Source organism: Mauremys reevesii, linkage group 9 (genome assembly GCF_016161935.1).
Source record: "Mauremys reevesii isolate NIE-2019 linkage group 9, ASM1616193v1, whole genome shotgun sequence".
Lineage (NCBI taxonomy): Eukaryota > Metazoa > Chordata > Testudines > Geoemydidae > Mauremys > Mauremys reevesii.
In genome coordinates, this window is record NC_052631.1 from 56,823,444 (window position 1) to 56,843,123 (window position 19,680).

The window sequence follows — 19,680 nt, forward strand, 5'->3', positions numbered from 1 at the left end:
ATGAGTATGTGCCCTGTAAACAAACCAAAAGAAAAAAGGTATTTTTCAATTCACCTAATACAAGTACTGTAGTGCAATTGCTTTATCATGAAAGTTGAACTTACAAATGTAGAATTATGTACAAAAAAAACTGCATTCAAAAATAAAACAGTGTAAAATTTTAGAGGCTGCAAGTCCAATCAGTCACACTTCTTGTTCAGCCAATCGCTCAGACGAACAAGTTTGTTTACATTTGCAGGAGATAATGTCTGTTTCTTGTAGTGAGAACAGACGTTCGCATGGCACTGTTGTAGCCAGCGTTGTAAGATATTTACATGCAGATGCACTAATGATTCATATGTCCCTTCATGCTTCAACCTCCATTCCAGGGGACATGGATCTCTGCTGATGATGGGTTCTGCTCGATAACAATCCAAAACAGTATGGACTGATGAATGTTCATTTTCATTATCAGAGTCAGATGCCACCAGCAGAAGGTTGGTTTTGTTTTTGGTGGCTCAGGTTCTGTAGTTTCCGCATCAGAGTGGTACTCTTTTAAGACTTCTGTTTAGCATATCTGGCACATAAATACCTTGCAATGCCGGCTACAAAAGTGCCAAGCAAATGCCTATTCTCACTTTCTGGTGATGTTGTAAATAAGAAGAGGGCAGCATTATCTCCTGTAAGTGTAAACAAAACTTATTTGTCTGCTTGTGATTGGCTGGGAAAAAAAGTAGGATTGAGTGGATTTGTAGGCTCTGAAGTTTTACATTGTTTTGTTTTTGAGGGCAGTTATGTAACAAAAACATGTACATTTGTAAGTTGCATTTTCATGACAAAGATTGCACTACAGTACTTGTATGAGGTGAATTGAAAAATACTGTCTTTTGTTTATCATTTTTACAGTGCAGATATTTATAATAAAAAATATACACTTTGATTTCAGTTACACAGAATGCAATATATATGAAAATGTACAAAAATCAAAATCTTTAATAAATTTCAATTGGTATTTTATTGTTTAACAGTGCAATTAAAACTGCTATTAATTGCAATTAATTTTTTTAATCGTGAATAATTTTTTTGAGTTAACGCATGTGATTAACTCTGATTAATCTACAGCCCTAGTAAGTACTGATTCTGTAGTGGGCTTCCCTCTTCCCCAGGCAGCAGTGTGGGAAGTTTGCACAGAAAATTCTCGAACCTAGGAACATGTTTGTTTTAGGGTGTTTGTCACAAGGTAATGGAGGATGTTTTTGAGTTCAGATTTCACCCCTGATCTTTAAGAGAAACATCAGTAGCCCTATCTAATGCTTGTCAGCACCACAGGATGTGATGCCACTTTATTTTGTATAATATGTTTCATGGAGCTAAATGACACAGGTATGAAGTTAGAACCCAAGCCAACAGTGGAGGGAGGGAGAAATTGAGAGGAGACAAAAGTGGCATTTTCAGAAATGGACATAAGAGTGAGATCCGAGAAGGTGCCTGTTGCTTTAATTTCTTGAAGCATTTCATTGTGTTGCCCTGTGTTTTGATCTCTCCAAGATTATCCTACGTGGAATAGGAACAGCAAAGTCTGTGCTATGTTAGATGGAGCTAGGTTAGAAGCTAGGGTCAATATTTTCTAAAACTGGCCCTATTTTTCAAGGGGAGTTTTTGGAATGAGGCCTAAGGAGTCTCAGATAATCAATTTGATAGCTGCAAGATCTTTCCTTGGTAGAGATTTGCCCCACACTCTAAACTGACACATTGGCAAGATTATTCAGCTCTGTAGTGAGAGTTTCAGACTGGCCTTTCTATCCATGAACCCATACTTTATTCTTATGTCTGCCTTTCCTTCATTAGATGGTTAAGTGCTGTTGTAGCTGTGTTGGTCCTGTTATTAGCAAGACAAAGTGGGTGAGGTAATATCTTTTATTGGACCAAATTCTGTTGGTGAAAGAGACCAGCTTTTGAGCTTATACAGAGCTCTTCTTCAGGTTTTCAACTGATGGAGAGCTCTGTGTTAGCTTGAAAGCTTGTCTCTTTCACCAACAGAAGTAGGTCCAATAAATGATATTACCTCACCATCTTACGTTTCCTTCACCAGGTCCCTTGTACTTTTTTTTTCTCTCTCAGCCAATGCACTAGATGGCGCCACAGTTCACCGTAGCTGGATTTGTATCACTTACTAGCTTGAAAGGAACTTGTTTGTCCAGCAGCCCAAGACATTGTAAATTATTACTCTCTGGACAGCTCCTCCAGAGTCTCCAGTTGCCTGCCTGCCAACCAACCAACCAACCAACGGGGAAGGGGCTATTGAGAATGGAGGTGGCTGCACAGGGGAAACAAATGGATTGTTGTTAGTAGCATCTATTATTTATTGCCTGATTTTAAAAAGGAATCATGTTAATATGGTCAGTTATTGTTCCAACCAAATGCCGAATCATGCAGATCTCCTCATGAGTAACCATGAGTACTTCCATTGAGACAGATGTGGGAAAGGGTAGAAGGATCAGCCCCCTAGACAGCAAACCAGACACTTTGATCTAGAAATGTCCCATAGTGAACAGACCCCTACACAGTAGAAGAGAAAACGGATTGAGATGGGTTGCTTGATGTAAGAGATGTCAGGGAATTTAGGGACAGACTTGCACCATGGTCCCTAACCAGTTACCACCTGCACTTGCATACAAGACAATTTGTGTATAAACTGACCCTCCTGATTGCCCATTGAACATGAATAAAAACCAGTGTCCCAAATATAAACTAGACACCACCCTGTCTAGCTAATCTAGTCCCTCTGTGTGCAGTGATAATGCAGCCATCACTGCAGTATGTGGGTACCACTTTCAAGGGTAAATAACTCACAGTTGTAAATCACAGTCCCTCTAAGCAGGAAGATCTTTTATATGATGTGGGATTACAGCTATTAGGATTGCTTAGCTGGGAGAGGCAAACAAATATCTGAGATATGGTCTGTCAGGACCAGGGTCAACACCCTGCCCTTGATGTGGATACCCTGGATAATCTTGTGGGTCGTTCCCATCTCTAAGGGGTTGTCTATGCAGGGGAATTGATCAGCATAGCTTTAGCAGAATCACTGTTCTTTTATAGCCATGCCAGCATAACTGCCCTGTATAGATACTCTTCTGGAATAAAAGCGACTTTTTTCTGGAATAATTACTCCACTTCCAAACATCTTTGGGGATCTAGAGGCAATTTGATTGATTGTGTATTTCAGATTAGGAAAGCGGCCATGAAAACAGATCAGTTCTTCTCTTTTCCTGTTGGTCCATAATTTGAGAATAAGGGTCCAGCAGATGAAATGGATGGCAAGTAAATGTAGAAAAATAAAATATTGCTGCACACACCAGCTAGAATTCCCTAAACCGGGTAGAATTCCACACCAGGAAGGGGATCGGGCTTTCAGGTCAGATAATGGAGAACAATTTTCAAATGGGTTGGATAATTTGACACCTACATACCACAGTGATGGACACATTAGAAATACGTAGAGGCATCCAACTTCATGCCTCTGGGCACAAACTGATTACCGCGAGGCCATGTCAGAACCCTCCCTATGTATACAGCATGGCATAAGTCAAGTGGTGTGTTACTGGAGGGATGCTGTTTGCCTTCCTCTGAAGCATCAGATAACAGCCACTGCTGGAGGACCAGCGGTCTGATCATCTACCGCAAAACTTCCATCCCTATGGAGATCCGGAAATGTATCAAAGGGATCTCTGTGCGAAACAGGAGGGAAAAATCAAGTCTCCGGGAACCAGACTGGTCTGGCACAGCATGTTCCCTGTGGCTCCATGAAATAGTGGTGCATGGGCTGTCATCCATCAGATCACTGCACCAGTTTCTCAATGTACTAGACAGATGGAAAAGCTAAATGCACTGTAGTCTGCTGCATGGTTTGTTGTCTTCTCAGTCTCCTTTAAGAAGTCTGCCCTGTGCATCTCCTGTCACGCACTGCACTAGGCCACACAGCCTCCTTTCCGCAAACTCCATGACTTCTGCAGTGGTCAGTGTGGCTGACCCTGGGTGCCACAGCTAGCCGTTTGGGTGGCTCTGCAGCCGGCCTCAATGGCCACTGCTCGGGTGGCCCTGGGTGGCTGGCCCCAGGGACTGCCCGAGCAGCAGCCGGTGCGGCTGGCCCCAGGAACCACCTGAGCAGTGGTCCCAGGGCAGCAGGAGCAGCCGCAGCTCAGTGGCCCCTGGCAGCAGTCTGGGAATGGTCCCTGGGGGCACCCCCAGAGTAGCGGCCTCCCGGGGGCCTCCAGCAGTACCCCCAGGGTCCCACAGAGCAGGACTCCTCTTGAGGGGCCCCCCAACTAAGATTTAGTCAGAGGTATTTATAGTACAAGTCATAGACGGGTCACAGGCTGTGAATTTTTGTTTTCTGCCCGTGACCTGTCCATGAATTTTATTAAAAATACCCATGACTAAATCGTAGCCTTATTTATAACGTCCAAATCCACATGTGCAGGTGTTTGGGCATAGAGGGCCCAATCCTGTGACATATTGTGCCTTAAGGGCATGCCACACTGTGCAGGATCAGGCCCCTAGAGACATGACACAGGAGTGGATCCAGAATCCTCCTGATATAGTCTGTTCGGACTCCTGCCAATGCGCCAATAACTAAAAGCTCCAACAGGACTGGTTTGGGGTTGGGATTGTCTCCAAAACCAAGAGTATCTAAATAATCTGCCAGCCATCAGAGCGCTGCTGAGCCTCTGACCTCTCCCTGGGCTAAATATAGCTGCTGCGGAGCCTGATTTGACCAGTCAATCCCCAGCCGACCTTGGAACTGGTGTGAGGTCTCAAGGTTAAGTGTGGAGCCAGAGCTATACAAAGCCCTCATCTCCTCACATCCTGCCCACGGCCAGCTCCTCAAATGCTCCAGAAGGTTCACAACTCCATTCACTTCTTGTCACATAGCAACACCCTCAGCAGTTACATTCACCTTTCCACAGGCACAAACACTGCAAGGAATTTGCTCAGAGTTTTAGAAGAACAGGGACAGTGATTTCAGAGAATGAGACAGGTTATCAAGATCTGCTAGAGAATTCCAGGACTGGCTCCAGAAAGCCCCTGTAGATTACATGCGGCACAATAATTATATTAACATTATACCGGTAATCCTTTGTATTTCTACAGCTCCTTTCATGTTAGGATCTCAAAGTACTTTAATAAATTAAGCCTCACAACCCTTTTGTGGAGTAGGTAAATATCATCCCCAATTCTACACATGGGGAAAATTAGGTGTAGAGAGAGAGGTTAAGGAATAGGTCCTTCCGCCACGGTGGTCATTGGCAAAACTTCCATGGGAGTAAGAAGACAAGAAATGAGGAGCTTTCCCTGTGCCACTCGGTGAGATGGTGGCATTGCTGAGAACAAAACCCAAGTGAACTGACTCCCAGTCCCCTCCCACGCGCATTAGGCCCAGCTCCTTCCTGTTTGTTCCCAGAGCCTGTTGTTATTTTGCTAGTCTGCAAGGAAGTATTTACTGATATCATTAGTGTCTATAGATGCTCAGAAGCAACTTTCCATAGCTCCGGGCTCCTTGGATTAAAATGCATCAAACTAAAGGAGAAAATCCCCCTTGCCTGCTCTCCCCTCTCTCAGAGCATACGAGCCCATTTAAACCACCCTTCGTGACCCCACTCCTGTAAATAACTACCTCTACCATCAGCCTATCGTGCACAGCCCTCAACCTGCTCTTTCCTGAGAAGTTGAAGGAAACCAATGAAGGGCCTGACAGGCAGAAGAAGGGCTTAGATGGCCCAACCGAGATCAGGGCCCCAGTATTGTGGGCACAGAGGGAGTCCCTGCCCCAAAGAGCTCACAATGGGATGGGAGGGAAAAGCAGCATGTCACCAATAGGAAACTGTGGCCCAGAGGGTTAAATTATTTGCCCAACGTCAGAGAGGGAGTCTGCAGCAAAGCTTGGCACTGAACCCAAACTTCCAGATGTAGTGCCTTAGCCACAGAATTACCGAGATGTTCTCCCTGCCTGAGACCCTTCAGCTAAGACCAGGTATCGAGAGCTAATCTAAATGCTGGACAAACAGGATTTTAAAATGGAACTCCTAGTGCTGACTTGATCTCCGTGATAGACATGGAGTCCTAGTTATAAACCCAGGGGGTGGTGGAGGCAGTGTGGCCTAGTGAATAGAGCACTGAACTGGGACCTGGGAGACCCAGCTCTGCCACTGGCTCACTCTGATTCCTTGGACAAGTCATGTCACTGCCCTGTGCCTCAGTTTCCCTATAGATAATGGTGATAACAATACTGACTTGCTTTGTAAAACCCTGAGATCTGCTGATGGAAGCACTAGATAAGAGCTAGGTTGTGGTGTAATTACTGAAGTGAAATCCTGATCCTATTGAAGTCACTGGTGAAATTCACATTCATTTCAATAGGGTAGGATTTCACCTAGAGCAGTGGTTCTCAACCTTTCCAGACTACTGTACCCCTTTCAGGAGTCTGATTTGGCTTGTGTACCCCCGAGTTTCACTTCACTTAAAAACTCATCATCATCATCATCATCATTACCATAACCACATTTGGTCGTTGGGGCACTATCATTGATGAGCAATCAGCCAGTTGTCTCCACCCCTGACGATTGTGTGTCAGTTCTTGAGTCTCTACAATGTCCATTCCTGTCCACTCTTTTATGTTGTCAATCCATCTCTTCTTCTGTCTACCTCTTCTTCTCTTCCCCTGTACTCTCCCCTGGAAGATGATCTTGGATAGGCCAATGATCTTGTTACATGGCCGTACCACTTCAGCTTGCGCTTCTTCACGGTCATCAGCAGGTCTTCATATGACCCAGTGCATTGGGTGATGATGTTGCAGACCTCTTCATTAGTGATGTGGTCGAAGTAGGAAATGCCCAGGATTTTACGGAAGTATCTTATCTTTACTACCTGTATATTCTGTTCAAGTTCTGCCATAAGGGTTCATGTCTCACACGCATACAGAAGAATGGAGATGACCAGTGCGTGCAGCAGTTTCAGTTTGGATTCCAGGGAGATGTTCTTATTCCTCCAAATTGGCTTTAGCTTTGCCTCTGGTGCTGCTGGTTTCACAGTTCTTGTCCAGATTTCTGCCTTGGATCCTTCATCAGTGATGATTGCCCCCAAATACTTGAACTGTTTTACTGTCTCTAGCTCTTGTCCACTGACAGTGATATGTGAGCTGATCCCATCACGTTTGTTTGTCATCAGCTTAGACAACCCAGATTCAACAGAGGAGGATGACTTTCCAATACTACGTGAAGAAGTGGAGACAGCTGTGAAATCACTCAAGAATGGAAAGACTACAGGTATTGACAACATCCCAGCGGAGTTGATGAAATTCAGAGGAGAAATAGTAATAGATGTACTCACCAAGATCTGCAAGAAGATCTGGCAGACTGGTGAGTGGCCCTCCACATGGACACAGTCACTCTGCCAAAGAAAGGCAACCTGCGATTGTGTCAAAATTATCGGACCAAAAGTTTAATTAGCCATCCCAGCAAAGTGATGTTGAAAGTCATATTAAACAGATTGAAGCCACAAGCTGAGAATATCATCGCTGAAGAACAGGCTCGCTTTCATGCTGGAAGAAATACTACAGAACAGATTTCAACCTTCATGTTCTATGTGAGAAGTACTTACAACACCAGCAGGACATCTACCACGTCTTTGTTGACTTCAAGAAAGTATTTGACAGAGTGTGGCACAAAGCTCTCTGGGCAACTATGAAGAAGTACAATGTTGGTTGTAAGTTTATTCTTACCATTAAACAACTGTATGCTAAGGCCAGCAGTGCAGTTATCATCAATGGCACAATAGGAGAGTGGTTTCGCACCAAGGCTGTCTTCTTTCGCTCACACTGTTCAACATCTGCTTGGCGTGCATAATGACTGATGCCCTAGAAGATCACATATGCACAGTCAGCATTGGGGGGCGAACAATCTGAAATCTTCGGTTTGCTGATGACGCTGATGGCCTGGCAGGCAGCGAAGATGAACTTGCCAACCTTGTGAAATGACTGGATGAAATCTCTGCAAAATATGGCATGGAAATTAGTGCAGAGAAGACCAAGCTAATGACTTAAAAATTACCTGCTTACAAAATTAGACATAAAAATACGAAAGTGTCACAACACACTGTTACTGAAAAATTGCTGACTTTCTCATTTATACCATATAATTATAAAACAAAACAATTGGAATATAAATATTGCACTTACATTTCAGTGTATAGTATACAGAGCAGTATAAACAAGTCATTGTCTGTATGAAATTTCAGTTTGTACTGACTTTGCTAGTGCTTTTTACATAGCCTGTTGTAAAAGTTAAAAGTCCGGTAAGCGGCGCAGCAGGGCCCGGGGCTAAGGCAAGCTCCCTTGCTCTGCACAGTCCCAGAAGTGGCCACCAGCTCTCCCGCCGCCAGAGCTACTGCTGCTCATTGTTGATGGGGAGGTCTCTCCTGTCAGCATAACGTGGCTACACGAGCGCTTTGACAGTGGCACGTTGTATTGGTGCTGCTGTACGCTTGTAAGTGTAGACTTGGCCTGACTCCTCACAACAAACTTTCTCCTTTAGGAAGCTTTTCCTCCTGTCTCACCTCATTGCTTGTTTCTTTTTATTTCATCCCATTATTCCTAGATATTCTCCTTTTTCTCCCCACAAAGGATCCTAGCTGGTATCCCTACGACTCCTCCAGCAGCAATAGATGCTGGGACTATTTCCCCCCCTCTCTTGAGTGAAAAAAAGCAGAGTCTTGTTACACTCTAGGTGCCAGTTTCCACAGACTCAGACAGTTATTTAATCTTTTTAATACTGAATGTGGGAATGTGCTAATAAAGTTTGCGGATGACACAAAGCTGGGAGGTATTGCCAATACAGAGAGGGACTGGGATATCCTACAGGAAGATCTGGATGACCTTGTAAACTGGAGTAATAGTAATAGGATAAAATTTAATAGTGAAAAATGCAAGGTCATGCTTTTAGAGTTTAATAACAAGAATTTTTGTTATAAACTGGGGACGTATCACTTGGAAGTAACAGAGGAGGAGAAGGACCTTGGAGTGTTGGTTGATGACAGGATGACTATGAGCCGCCAATGTAATATGGCTGTGAAAAAAGCTAATGCGGTCTTGGGATGCATCAGGTGAGGTATTTCCAGTAGAGAGAAGGAGGTGTTAGTACCATTATACAAGGCACTGGAGAGACCTCATCTGGAATACCGTGTGCAGTTCTGGTCTCCCATGTTTAAGAAGGATGAATTCAAACTGGAACAGGTACAGAGAAGGGCTACTAGGATGATCCGAGGAATGGAAAACCTTGGGGGGGGGGGGGGAAATGAAAGGAGACTCAAAGAGCTTGGCTTGTTTAGCCTAACCAGAAGAAGGCTGAGGGGAGATATGATTGCTCTCTGTAAATATATCAGAGGGATAAATACCAGGGATGGAGAGGAATTATTTAAGCTCAGTACCAATGTGGATACAAGAACAAATGGATATAAACTGGCCATCAGGAAGTTTAGACTTGAAATTAGACAAAGGTTTCTAACCATCAGAGGAGTGAAGTTCTGGAATAGCCTTCCAAGGGGAGCAATGGAGGCAAAAGACATATCTGGCTTCAAGACTAAGCTTGATAAATTTATGGAAGGGATACAATAGGATAGCCTAATTTTGGCAATTAATTGATCTTTGACTATGAGCAGTAAATATGCCCAATGGCCTGTAATGGGACACTAAACAGGGTGGGATCTGAGTTACTACAGAAAATTCTTTCCTGGGTGTCTGGCTGGTGAGTCTTGCCCACATGCTCAGGGTTTAGCTAATCGCCATATTTGGGATTGGGAAGGAATTTTCCTCTAGGGCAGATTGGCAGAGGCCCTGGGGGTGTTTCGCCTTCCTCTGTAGCGTGGGACACGAGTCACTTGCTGGAGGATTCTCTGCACCTTGAGGTCTTTAAACCACAAGTTGAGGACTTCAATAACTCCTCGTTACAGGAGTGGGTGGGTGAGATTCTGTAGCCTGTGTTATGCAGGAGGTAAGACTAGATGATCATAATGGTCCCTTCTGACCTTAAAGTCTATGAGACTATTGTTGGGTCTGAAATGTGACTCCCAGTGAATGAGATCCAAGAACGGCTTGGTATTAAAGGTCGTTGAGGGTGGTCGTTGTACTCATGCTCCCAAAATTCCCTTTGAAGGCTGGGACCTTTGGGTGTGCAAGGAATGGAAGGATCAGAACCTAGGATAACACTAACCCTTTGACCGTGCATATAATAATAATTCCTAGCTTTTCTATCGTGCAGTATATCTAGCTTTCATCTATCTGGGAGTCTAGAAATCCCTGGGTTCTAAGAGGAAGGCTCTGGCTTTATATTTTTTTCCCCTCCAGATTTGTGTGGTGGGCCCATACTCCAGCTGTGACGTTTCTCCAAAAACAAGCTCTTGGCAAATCTCAACCACTGTTTTCTAACACAATGATGAACATAGATGAACAATGATGAACCTAGTTGTCCAGGTCTATGCTTACAGTTATACCATGGGGGGTGACCCTGTTGCTGACACCAGTCATCAGAAGTGAGTCATTTTTCTAGTGTAGACCTGGCCTTAGTTACTTCAGGAGGAGTTTAAATCATCTGGAGATATAACCATATTCTTGTGCTCCTCTTGCTTTCCTGGCTGTGGCAGGTCCAGGCAGATGGGACGGATGGAAACTGTGTCACATTTGTGTTACATGATGAGGACCACACATTTGGCAACTCCCTCCGTTACATGATCATGAAAAAGTAAGTGAAGTCCCTGTGATAACTGGTACCACCTCAGGGCTATGTTTGCTGTTCCTAGACTTCTGATCTAGCACCTCTGGCACTGCTGAAGCCAGACGAATATTGCAAATCTCCCTACTTGGGTTCTTTAAACAAATGCACTTTGACTGCATCTCTGCCCCTTTGGGAACAAGTTTACTGACAGGCCTGGGAGTGGAAACAGCCAGTGTTCAAGTGAGTATTAGAGAATCTTGTTTTGAGTTTGCAAACACAAATATTCGCACTGGGAGCCTGATTCGTATGCACATGCAGTCAAAGGAATAGTATCTCATGACCTACATGACCCTATCCAGTAGTCAATATTAATGAGGAACTTCTTGTCATGAGTTCCAGCTCTAGAAGTATTCAGGAAGGGGGGGTTGCATTTGATAATTTCAGAGGACAAATTGTGATAGTCTTGTAAGCTGCTCATGATAAATCACCATCCGCAAACCAGTGCTGTAACCTTTAGGCCATGCTTTCTTTCAGCTGCTAAAGCCAGGGCAACCACTTGACTGGTCTCAAGTTTGAGTCTGGGCAGGTGTGAAATCCATCCACAGCATAGAAAGGACAGGGGGTGTTTATCTATTCCATACCCCACCAACTTTAGGATCCAGCCCACCCCACAGAAGCACACCTTTTCCTCCTGCACGCCTGTCTCAGGGAGCTGTGGGTGATGGGAAGTGATTGCTTTTGAAACACGTGGGACCAAGATGCAGCACAGGTCTGCTTGCTTCAGAGGCTTCCTAAACATGAGTGTCTCTGCAGTTGGCTTGCTGCTGATTCTGAGAGCCCACTTGTGCTTCCTGCTTCTGTTTTCTGTAGCCCTGAAGTGGAGTTCTGTGGTTACAGCATCACCCACCCATCTGAAAGCAAAATCAACTTCCGGATCCAAACCAGAGGTAGGAATGCAGCTGGGCTTCCCTGGACAGCTGTCCCTTGCCATGTCAGGCCCTGAAACCATGGATCTGCCAGCCCGTGAAGTCTTTCCCCCTCCCTCTGCATGTCGTTGGTTCCAGCATTCTACAGGGCAGTTGCAATCCCCATCCATGATCAGTGCAGCTTGAGTAGCAATGATAGAGCTGGTCTCCGTCATCCCCCACTGCAGAGCCCAGACGTGGCCTCTGTAGTAATCAGCAAGCCTGGGGAGTTGTGGTCCCAAAGCCTCACAGCGCTGGGCATCCCACCTGGCATCACCCCCTAGTTAGCTCTTGGGTGCCTCCTCCAAGTTAGATCTTCACACAGAGCTTGTTACATTACACACTAAACAACAGATCCAGTCTGTTACACAGCTCGATGGGCAGATATTGCTAGTTCCTGGGGTGAATAGCACTGCAAGTGCTCTATGCAGCAGGGTGCCCTCCGGGTGCTGTACTCTGTGTTTCCCTCATCCTATCCTGATGTCCACACCAAAGGGCAGCCTGCAGGATTCACCTGGGACTGTATCTGCCATTGCAAGAGCGAGGCTGCTGAGCGGCTCCATTTCCATACCTACCTCACAATTGTTCCTCTGAATAGTTTGTAAAATCCAGCCAGAGCCTCTAACTTGGTTCCCAGCTCACAGGTCGCCTCTCCTGTGGCCTTGAGTGTCGGTTGCGTAGAAGAGCAGAGCCACTGGAAATGGCCAAGTTGTGCTAAATGGCTTTTTAATTTTTTGAAGAATGTAGCAGTAGTGCAAAGTGCTGGATTGCTGGCCCCGGAGAGCGGAGCCCTGTGTCTGTCCTCAGCACAAACTGCAGGGCAGGCTTCCCCTATGCTGTCCCCTGCCAAAGGGCTTCAGCCTGGACTTGGGGCTCTGAGACACCAGTTCAAGCCTCCATGGTTCATTCAGTCCTTGTATGATCTTCTCAGACTGCTGATGGGAGTGGGAGGGAGCATGACATGAATGCTGGCCTAAGATCCTCACCTCATCACAGGGGCCGCCAAAGAGGTGTATGATGGTTGGGTTAGGAGGGGAAGGGCCCCATGTCCAATACTGGAGCCAGCCACACTTTTTGTGAATGCTTCTCCTTTTCTGAAGGGGGGATCCTAGCCATTGAGCCATTCCGGAGAGGACTGACAGAACTGGTGGACGTCTGCCAGCACGTGCTCAGCAAGTTTGAGGTGAGGTCACGGCTTCATGGTAGAATGACTCTGGGCTCCTCCTCTCTGTGGTCTGTGAAAGAGAGAAATAGCTGGCTGCATTGGTTGACTGACAGAGGCACTAACATGTCCATGGCTGCAGATGTTATCTAACTGATCCCCTCCTCGCTCCTCTTGCAAGATCTGCACATATTTGGAGGGCAGCCAGTTGTAGTAGTTAGAGAAGTGAAACGGGGAGTCAGCAGACTTGGGCTCTCTGTCCAGCTCTGACATTGAATCACTGTGTGACCTTGGGGAAGTCACTTCACCTCTGTGTGACTCAGTTTCCCCATCTCTAAAATGACACTTCACCTACCTCTGAAAGGGGGGTTCTGAGAAGCAAGCAGTGTTTGTAGAGTGCTTTGGGATCCTCAGATGGAAGTTGCAGTACAAGTTAAATGCAAAATATTGCTATTTCACCCTGTTGGTTACATTTTACTGCAGTGTAAAGTGAAGCTCAGAGAATGCACAAATCTGCATTCCACATCCAAGGGGTTTCCCTATCATCTTGGAAGAGGTGTTTTTTCTACCATACCTGGGGGATAGGATTTGGAAAGCCACCTGAGGCTCAATAATCCTGCTTGTGGCAGAGAGCAGCTAGCGCATCACAGAGACAATTTGGTGTGGTAGGAGCGTAAGAGTGCCAATGTGAAGGGTGGCTTGGGTGTAAGTGGTGCATATGGAACCTGGATGCAGCAGGGCTATGAGAATAAGTTTGGGATCAGTCAGCAATAAGGTGGTGCAATAATCTGCTTCCCCCAACCCTAACGAATGTGGACGTGTGCTCTTTGAAGGAAGGGCTGGATGCAGTGGCAGCGACCTCAGTGGGGGCAAAAATGAGCCCTGAATTTGTTGTCTTTCAAACATGCTGCTGTAATCTGTAAATGTCATAAACAGATAGTAAGGGTTAAGGTCTCTTTTACCTGTAAAGGGTTAACAAGCTCAGTAACCTGAGGAACACCTGACCAGAGGACCAATCAAGGGACAGGATAATTTCAGATCTCTGTGGAGGGAAGTCTTTGTCTGTGTCCTTTGTTTGGATTGCCGTTCTCTCTTTGGATTTAAGAGAGGCCAGACATATTCTTCAAGTTCTCCAAAGTTTCCTGAAGTATTTTCTTCTATTCAGTATAGTGAGTATTAGAAAGGCGAATTAGTCTTATAATTAATTTCTGCATTTGCAATTGTGTGTTTGCTGAAGAAATATCTTTATTTCTGTTTGCTGTTACTTTGATTATTTTGAGGAGGAGGGAGGGGCAGTCTCTCCAGTTTTTATAAGTTAGACCCTGTAAATTTTTCCATCCTGGTATTACAGAGATAGTGTACTTTCTTTCTTTCTTTTAATAAAATCTTTTCTTTTTAGAACTTGCTTGATTTCTTCCCTTGTTTGGATTTTCAGGGGAAGGGGAGGGGGGAAAAATGAATCCCTCTTTGTTTGATTCAATGAGTTTGAATCAAGGTATCTCTCCTAAGGACTAGGAGAGGGGAGGGGGGAAGGAGGTGAGGGGAATAAATTATTTCCCTTTGTGTTGAGATTCAAAAAGTTTGGATCTGTGTTCCCCAGGGAAAGTTTGGGGGAACAGGGAGTGTGCCAGACACTAAAAACTTGGCTGGTGGCAGCGTTTACCAGATCTAAACTAGGATTTAGTTTAGAGGAGTCCATGCAGGTCCCCATCTTGTGAACGCTAAAGTTCAAAGTGGGGAATAAACCTATGACAATAAAGCATCTGTGTCAATAGGCAGGCTGATCTTGGGGCTACTCCTGGAGGCGCTGCCTCACCTCCCTTACAGTGATCCAAGACTGATCAGAAATAAAATGCAACCATTTCTCAGAGCACCTAAAGCTCATCAGTTTCCTTCACCCTTCGGTCCTCCTAGACCCTCCAGCCTTTTCAAGCAGGAGCCTCAGCCACATTAAAATGTTGCTCTTTTCTTGTCTTACTCTGCCCGGGAGAGTATGTTCAGAACCAGAGAGCCTCTCAAAGCTCCGCAGATGTGGGCATGGGCCTGGCTGTGTTTTAATTCATCAAACATACAGCACTGACATTGGTCATTTGATCTCTTTTGCAGGCAAGCGTAAAGGAATACAAGGCCCAAAGAGAGGCAGAAATGGACTAGCCCCTGCAGCTGCTGGAGTACGGAATGGACATGCATATATTGTTCATGTATGTTTAATGCCCCTGTTGAAAGAGGTTTTATTTTTTTATGACAAATCTGAAGCAAACGGTGTAATTTCTCTAATAAATGCTGTAAGGTTCAGTCTTGCTTGCATTTCACTCCATTCAGACCTGCCACAGATCCAGAATAAGAAAGGGGTTCCCTGAAATTTTCTCAGGTCAGCAGTCCCCACTACACTTCCATTCTCCCCCTTAGAAATCTCCACAGTCTCAAATTCACTTCAAGATCTGAGTCTGCAGAAATCCCTCAGATCAAAGCACCTCCAACCCTTTGCAGTGTTTGAAATCTGATACTAATTTTTCAGCTTTCATCCCTTTTCTCTGAACTTCTTACATTTGCACACTTCTTCCACTTTTGGGGTGCCTTGATGATTTCCACCTAACCCTTTACCCACCCCTTGGGAGAAACTGACTATGATTTTGTGGTGTTGGAAGGGTAACTGCAAAGACCAGAATAATAAGAGCATTAAGATTTCATCAGTCCAATGAATGTGCAGTTCCCACCCTCCTTGTGCCTGTTTGCGCCTTTCTTGTGAGCATGTGTGTGTTTTTTAAAAAGCATCAGTTCACAAAGCAAAGAGGGAGTAGTGGCCAGTTCCCTTGATTGAGCTCTTGGTGCACAAGGAAATCCGCCATCAACGGTTGTGGGTTTATCATGATCCCATTTGTTTAATTATCAAACGGGCACTCTGGTCATTCATTACAACAGCAGAGAACGTATCATTAGGCTTTACTTGGGCATGGCTTATCCCGAGCAGCATAAATTACGTGTAATGTACAAGGAGAACAGATGTGATTCCCTTACAATAAATCAATTCAGTTTGGATCCCAAATCAGTAACAGGATCCCTATGGAGACTGAACCATTTACCAGTCTGTCCGCCTGACTCCGATCTCCTTTGCACTGTTTGAAATCCTCATTTTCACTTATGGTAAAGCTGAGAAGAATCAAGCTCCATGTATTTTAAAACAGAAGAGTCTGATCCTTCTTTTACCCACCAAGAGCCTGCCTTCCAGTCTCTGTCTCATCCCCCAGGAGAGTTAACGTCCTTTCCCCTAAAGGCAGTGTGGCATAGGGGAGAGCACACTGGACTGTGACTCAGCAGACCTGGGTTCTATCCTGCCACTTTCCTGATGGGTGACCTTGGGCAAGTCCTTTCCCCTCTCTGTGCCTCAGTTTACCTAACTGTAAAATGGGAACGATAATGCTGACGTCCTTGGGAAAGTGCTTTGAGATCTACCAAGGATAAAAGCTAGATAAGAACATAACATGCGCATAGCCATACTGGGTCAGACTAATGGTCCATTTGCCCTATTTTCTGACAGAGGCCACTGCCAGGCCCTTCAGAGGGAATGAAGAGAACAGGGCAATTGTCAAGTGATCCCTGCCCTGTGGTCTACTTCTGGCAGGCAGAGGTTTAGGGACAACCAGAACATGGGGTTGTGTCTCTGCCCATTTGTCATGGATTTGCAGGCTCAGTGCTCTGGAACGGCTCTGAATGAAGTTCACACTGGACGCGCTTGTAGTGCAACAACCCCTCAGGCCACACACTCACTAGGGCAAGCCTCATTGGGTCTGACCTTGGAGCATTTAGCAGCCCTGTTCACAGTGTGAGCTCCCTGCAGTGAGTCCACCTGAATAGGACACATGGAGAAGCCTTACACATACCCCAAAAGAGGCCATGCACCCCAACTGCACAGTCAGCAGTGACTCTCAGCCAGCAAGGTAAAATAGAAGGTTTATTAGTTCTGTGGAACTCAGCGTAGAAAAAGATCTTGTTAGCACAGAAAGCAGGAACATTCAGCAAAGTCCATCTTGCGGAGATCCAGAGCCCTGGGCTCCCCCCTCAGTCCCAAACTAGGAGACTGACTAGCTTCAAGCAGCCCACCCTCAGCCATGCCTGGCTGCCCCTCCTCTGTCCTTTTTCTCTTTCCCAGGCAAACCGGTCACCTGGCCTCCACTTCTTGCTTTGTTAGAATCATAGAATATTAGGGTTGGAAGAGACCTCAGGAGGTCATCTAGTCCAATCCCCTGCTTAAAACAGGACCAATCCCCAATTAAATCATCCCAGCCAAGGCTTTGTTAAGCCTGACCTTAAAAACCTCTAAGGATGGAGATTCCACCACCTCCCTAGGTAATCCGTTCCAGTGCTTCACCACCCTCCTAGTGAAATAGTGTTTCCTAATATCCAACCTAGACCTCCCCCACTGCAACTTGAGACCATTGCTTCTTGTTCTGTCATCTGCCACCACTGAGAACAGCCGAGTTCCATCCTCTTTGGAACCCCACTTCAGGTAGTTGAAGGCTGCTATCAAATTCCCCCTCACTCTTCTCTTCTGTAGATTAAATAACCCCAGTTCCCTCAGCCTCTCCATGTAAGACATGTGCCCCAGCCGCCTAATCATTTTCATTGCCTTCCACTGAACTCTCTCCAATTTGTCCACATCCAGGGCCGGTGCAACCATTTAGGCAACCTAGGCGGTCGCCTAGGGCGCTAGGATTTGGGGGGCGCCATTTTCTTCGGCAGTGACCGCGGTGGCCGGATCTTTGGGATTTAGGCGGAGGGAGCTGGGGCAGGGGAGGGCCGCCTGCAGCAAGTAAGAGGGGGCAGCATGCAGGGGAACGCCCCACCCCAGCTCACCCCTGACCCTCCTCCACCAGGAGGGTGCAAGGTGGAAGTTTCGCCTAGGGCGCGAAACATCCTTGCACCGGCCCTGTCCACATCCCGTCTGTAGTGGGGGCCCCAAAACTGGATGCAGTACTCCAGGTGTGGCCTCACCAGTGTCGAATAGAGGGAATAATCACTTCCCTCGATCTGCTGGCAATGCTCCTACTAATACAGCCCAATATGCTGTTGGCCTTCTTGGCAACAAGGGCACACTGCTGACTTATATCCAGCTTCTCGTCCACTGTAATCCACAGGTCCTTTTCTGCAGAACTGCTGCTTAGTCAGTCCCCAGCCTGTAGCGGTGCATGGGATTCTTCCTTCTTAAGTGTAGGATTCTGTACTTGTCCTTGTTGAACCTCATCAGATTTCTTTTAGCCCAATCCTCCAATTTGTCTAGTCACTCTGGACCCTATCCCTACCCTCCAGCATATCTACGTCTCCCTCCCAGGTTAGTGTCATCTGTGAACTTGCTAAGAGTGCAATTAATCCCATCATCTAGATAATTAATAAAGATGTTGAACAAAACCGGCCCCAGACCAACCCCTGGGGCACTCCGCTTGATACCGACTGCCAGCTAGACATTGAGCCATTGATCACTACCCATTGAGCCCGACAATCTAGCCAGCTTTCTATCCACCTTATAGTCCATTCATCCAATCCATACTTTTTTTAACTTACTGGCAATAATACTGTGGGAGATCGTATCAAAAGTTTTGCTAAAGTCAAGATATATCACATCCACCGCTTTCCCCATATCCACAGAGCCAGTTATCTCATCATAGAAGGCAATCAGGTTGGTCAGGTATGACTTGCCTTTGGTGAATCCATGTTGTCTGTTCCTGATCACCTTCCTCTCCTCCAAGTGCTTCACTCAAGAAAGAGATCTTGGAGTCTTGGAGTCATTGTGGACAGTTCTCTGAAATCATCCACTCAATGTGCAGCAGCAGTCAAAAAAGCAAACAGAATGTTGGGAATCATCAAGAAAGGGATAGATAATAAGACAGAAAATATCATATTGCCTCCATATAAATCCATGGTATGCCCACACCTTGAATACTGTGTGCAGATGTGGGTCGCCCAATCTCAAAAAAGATATATTGGAATTGGAAAGGGTTCGGAAAAGGGCAACAAAACTTATTAGGGATATAGAACGGCTTCCGTATGAGTAGAGATTAATAAGACTGGGATTTCTCAGCTTGGAAAAGAGGTGACTAAGGGGGAATATGATAGAGGTCTGTAAAATCATGAGTGGTATAGAGAAAGTAATTAAGGAAGTGTTATTTACTCCTTATAATACAAGAACAAGGGGCCACCAAATTAATAGGTAGCAGGTTTAAAACAAACACAAGAAAGTATTTTTTCACGCAATGTACTGTCAACCTCTGGAACTCCTTGCCAGATGGTGTTGTGAAGGCCAATACTATAATGGGGTTCAAAAGGGAGCTAGATAAATTCATGGAGGACAGGTCCATCAATGGGTATTAGCCAGGATGGGCAGGAATGGTGTCCCTAGCCTCTGTGCCAGAAGTTGGGATTGGGTGACAGGGCATGGATCACTTGATGATAACCTGTCTGTTCATTCCCTTTGGGGCACCTGCCATTGGCCACTGTCAGAAGACAGGATACTGGGCTTGATGGACCTTTTGTCTGACCCAGTATGGCCGTTTTTTCGTTCTTACTCTTTTTTTAACTCAGTTTTGGCCTCTACAACATCCCCTGGCAATGAGTACTATAGGGTGACTGTATGTTGTGTGACAAAGTACTTCCTTCTGTTCGTTTTAAACCTGCTAACTGTTAATTTCATTGGGTGACCCATAGTTCTGTGAAGGAGTAAGTAACTTCCTTATTCACTTTCTCCGCACCACTCATAATTTTATAGACCTCTATCATATCCCCCGCAAGTCGTCTCTTTTCTAAGATGAGCAGTCCT

At 45.5% G+C, this 19,680-nt stretch overlaps 1 protein-coding gene across 2 annotated transcripts in view; it reads left to right on the top strand.

Moving 5' to 3' along the window:
* The window catches only part of LOC120371671 (DNA-directed RNA polymerases I and III subunit RPAC2-like), a 34,410-nt gene that overhangs the window by 6,018 nt on the left and 8,712 nt on the right, over positions 1-19,680 (top strand). The window contains exons 3-6 of one of the 2 annotated variants that reach the window (XM_039487700.1): positions 10,672-10,769; positions 11,613-11,689; positions 12,808-12,890; positions 14,976-15,164. In XM_039487700.1, the coding sequence (XP_039343634.1) occupies positions 10,672-10,769; positions 11,613-11,689; positions 12,808-12,890; positions 14,976-15,023 (306 nt within the window). In that variant the 3' untranslated portion in view covers positions 15,024-15,164. Of the gene's footprint in view, positions 1-10,671; positions 10,770-11,612; positions 11,690-12,807; positions 12,891-14,975; positions 15,165-19,680 lie in introns of those variants that run through there. The other variant, XM_039487701.1, reaches the window with a different exon arrangement.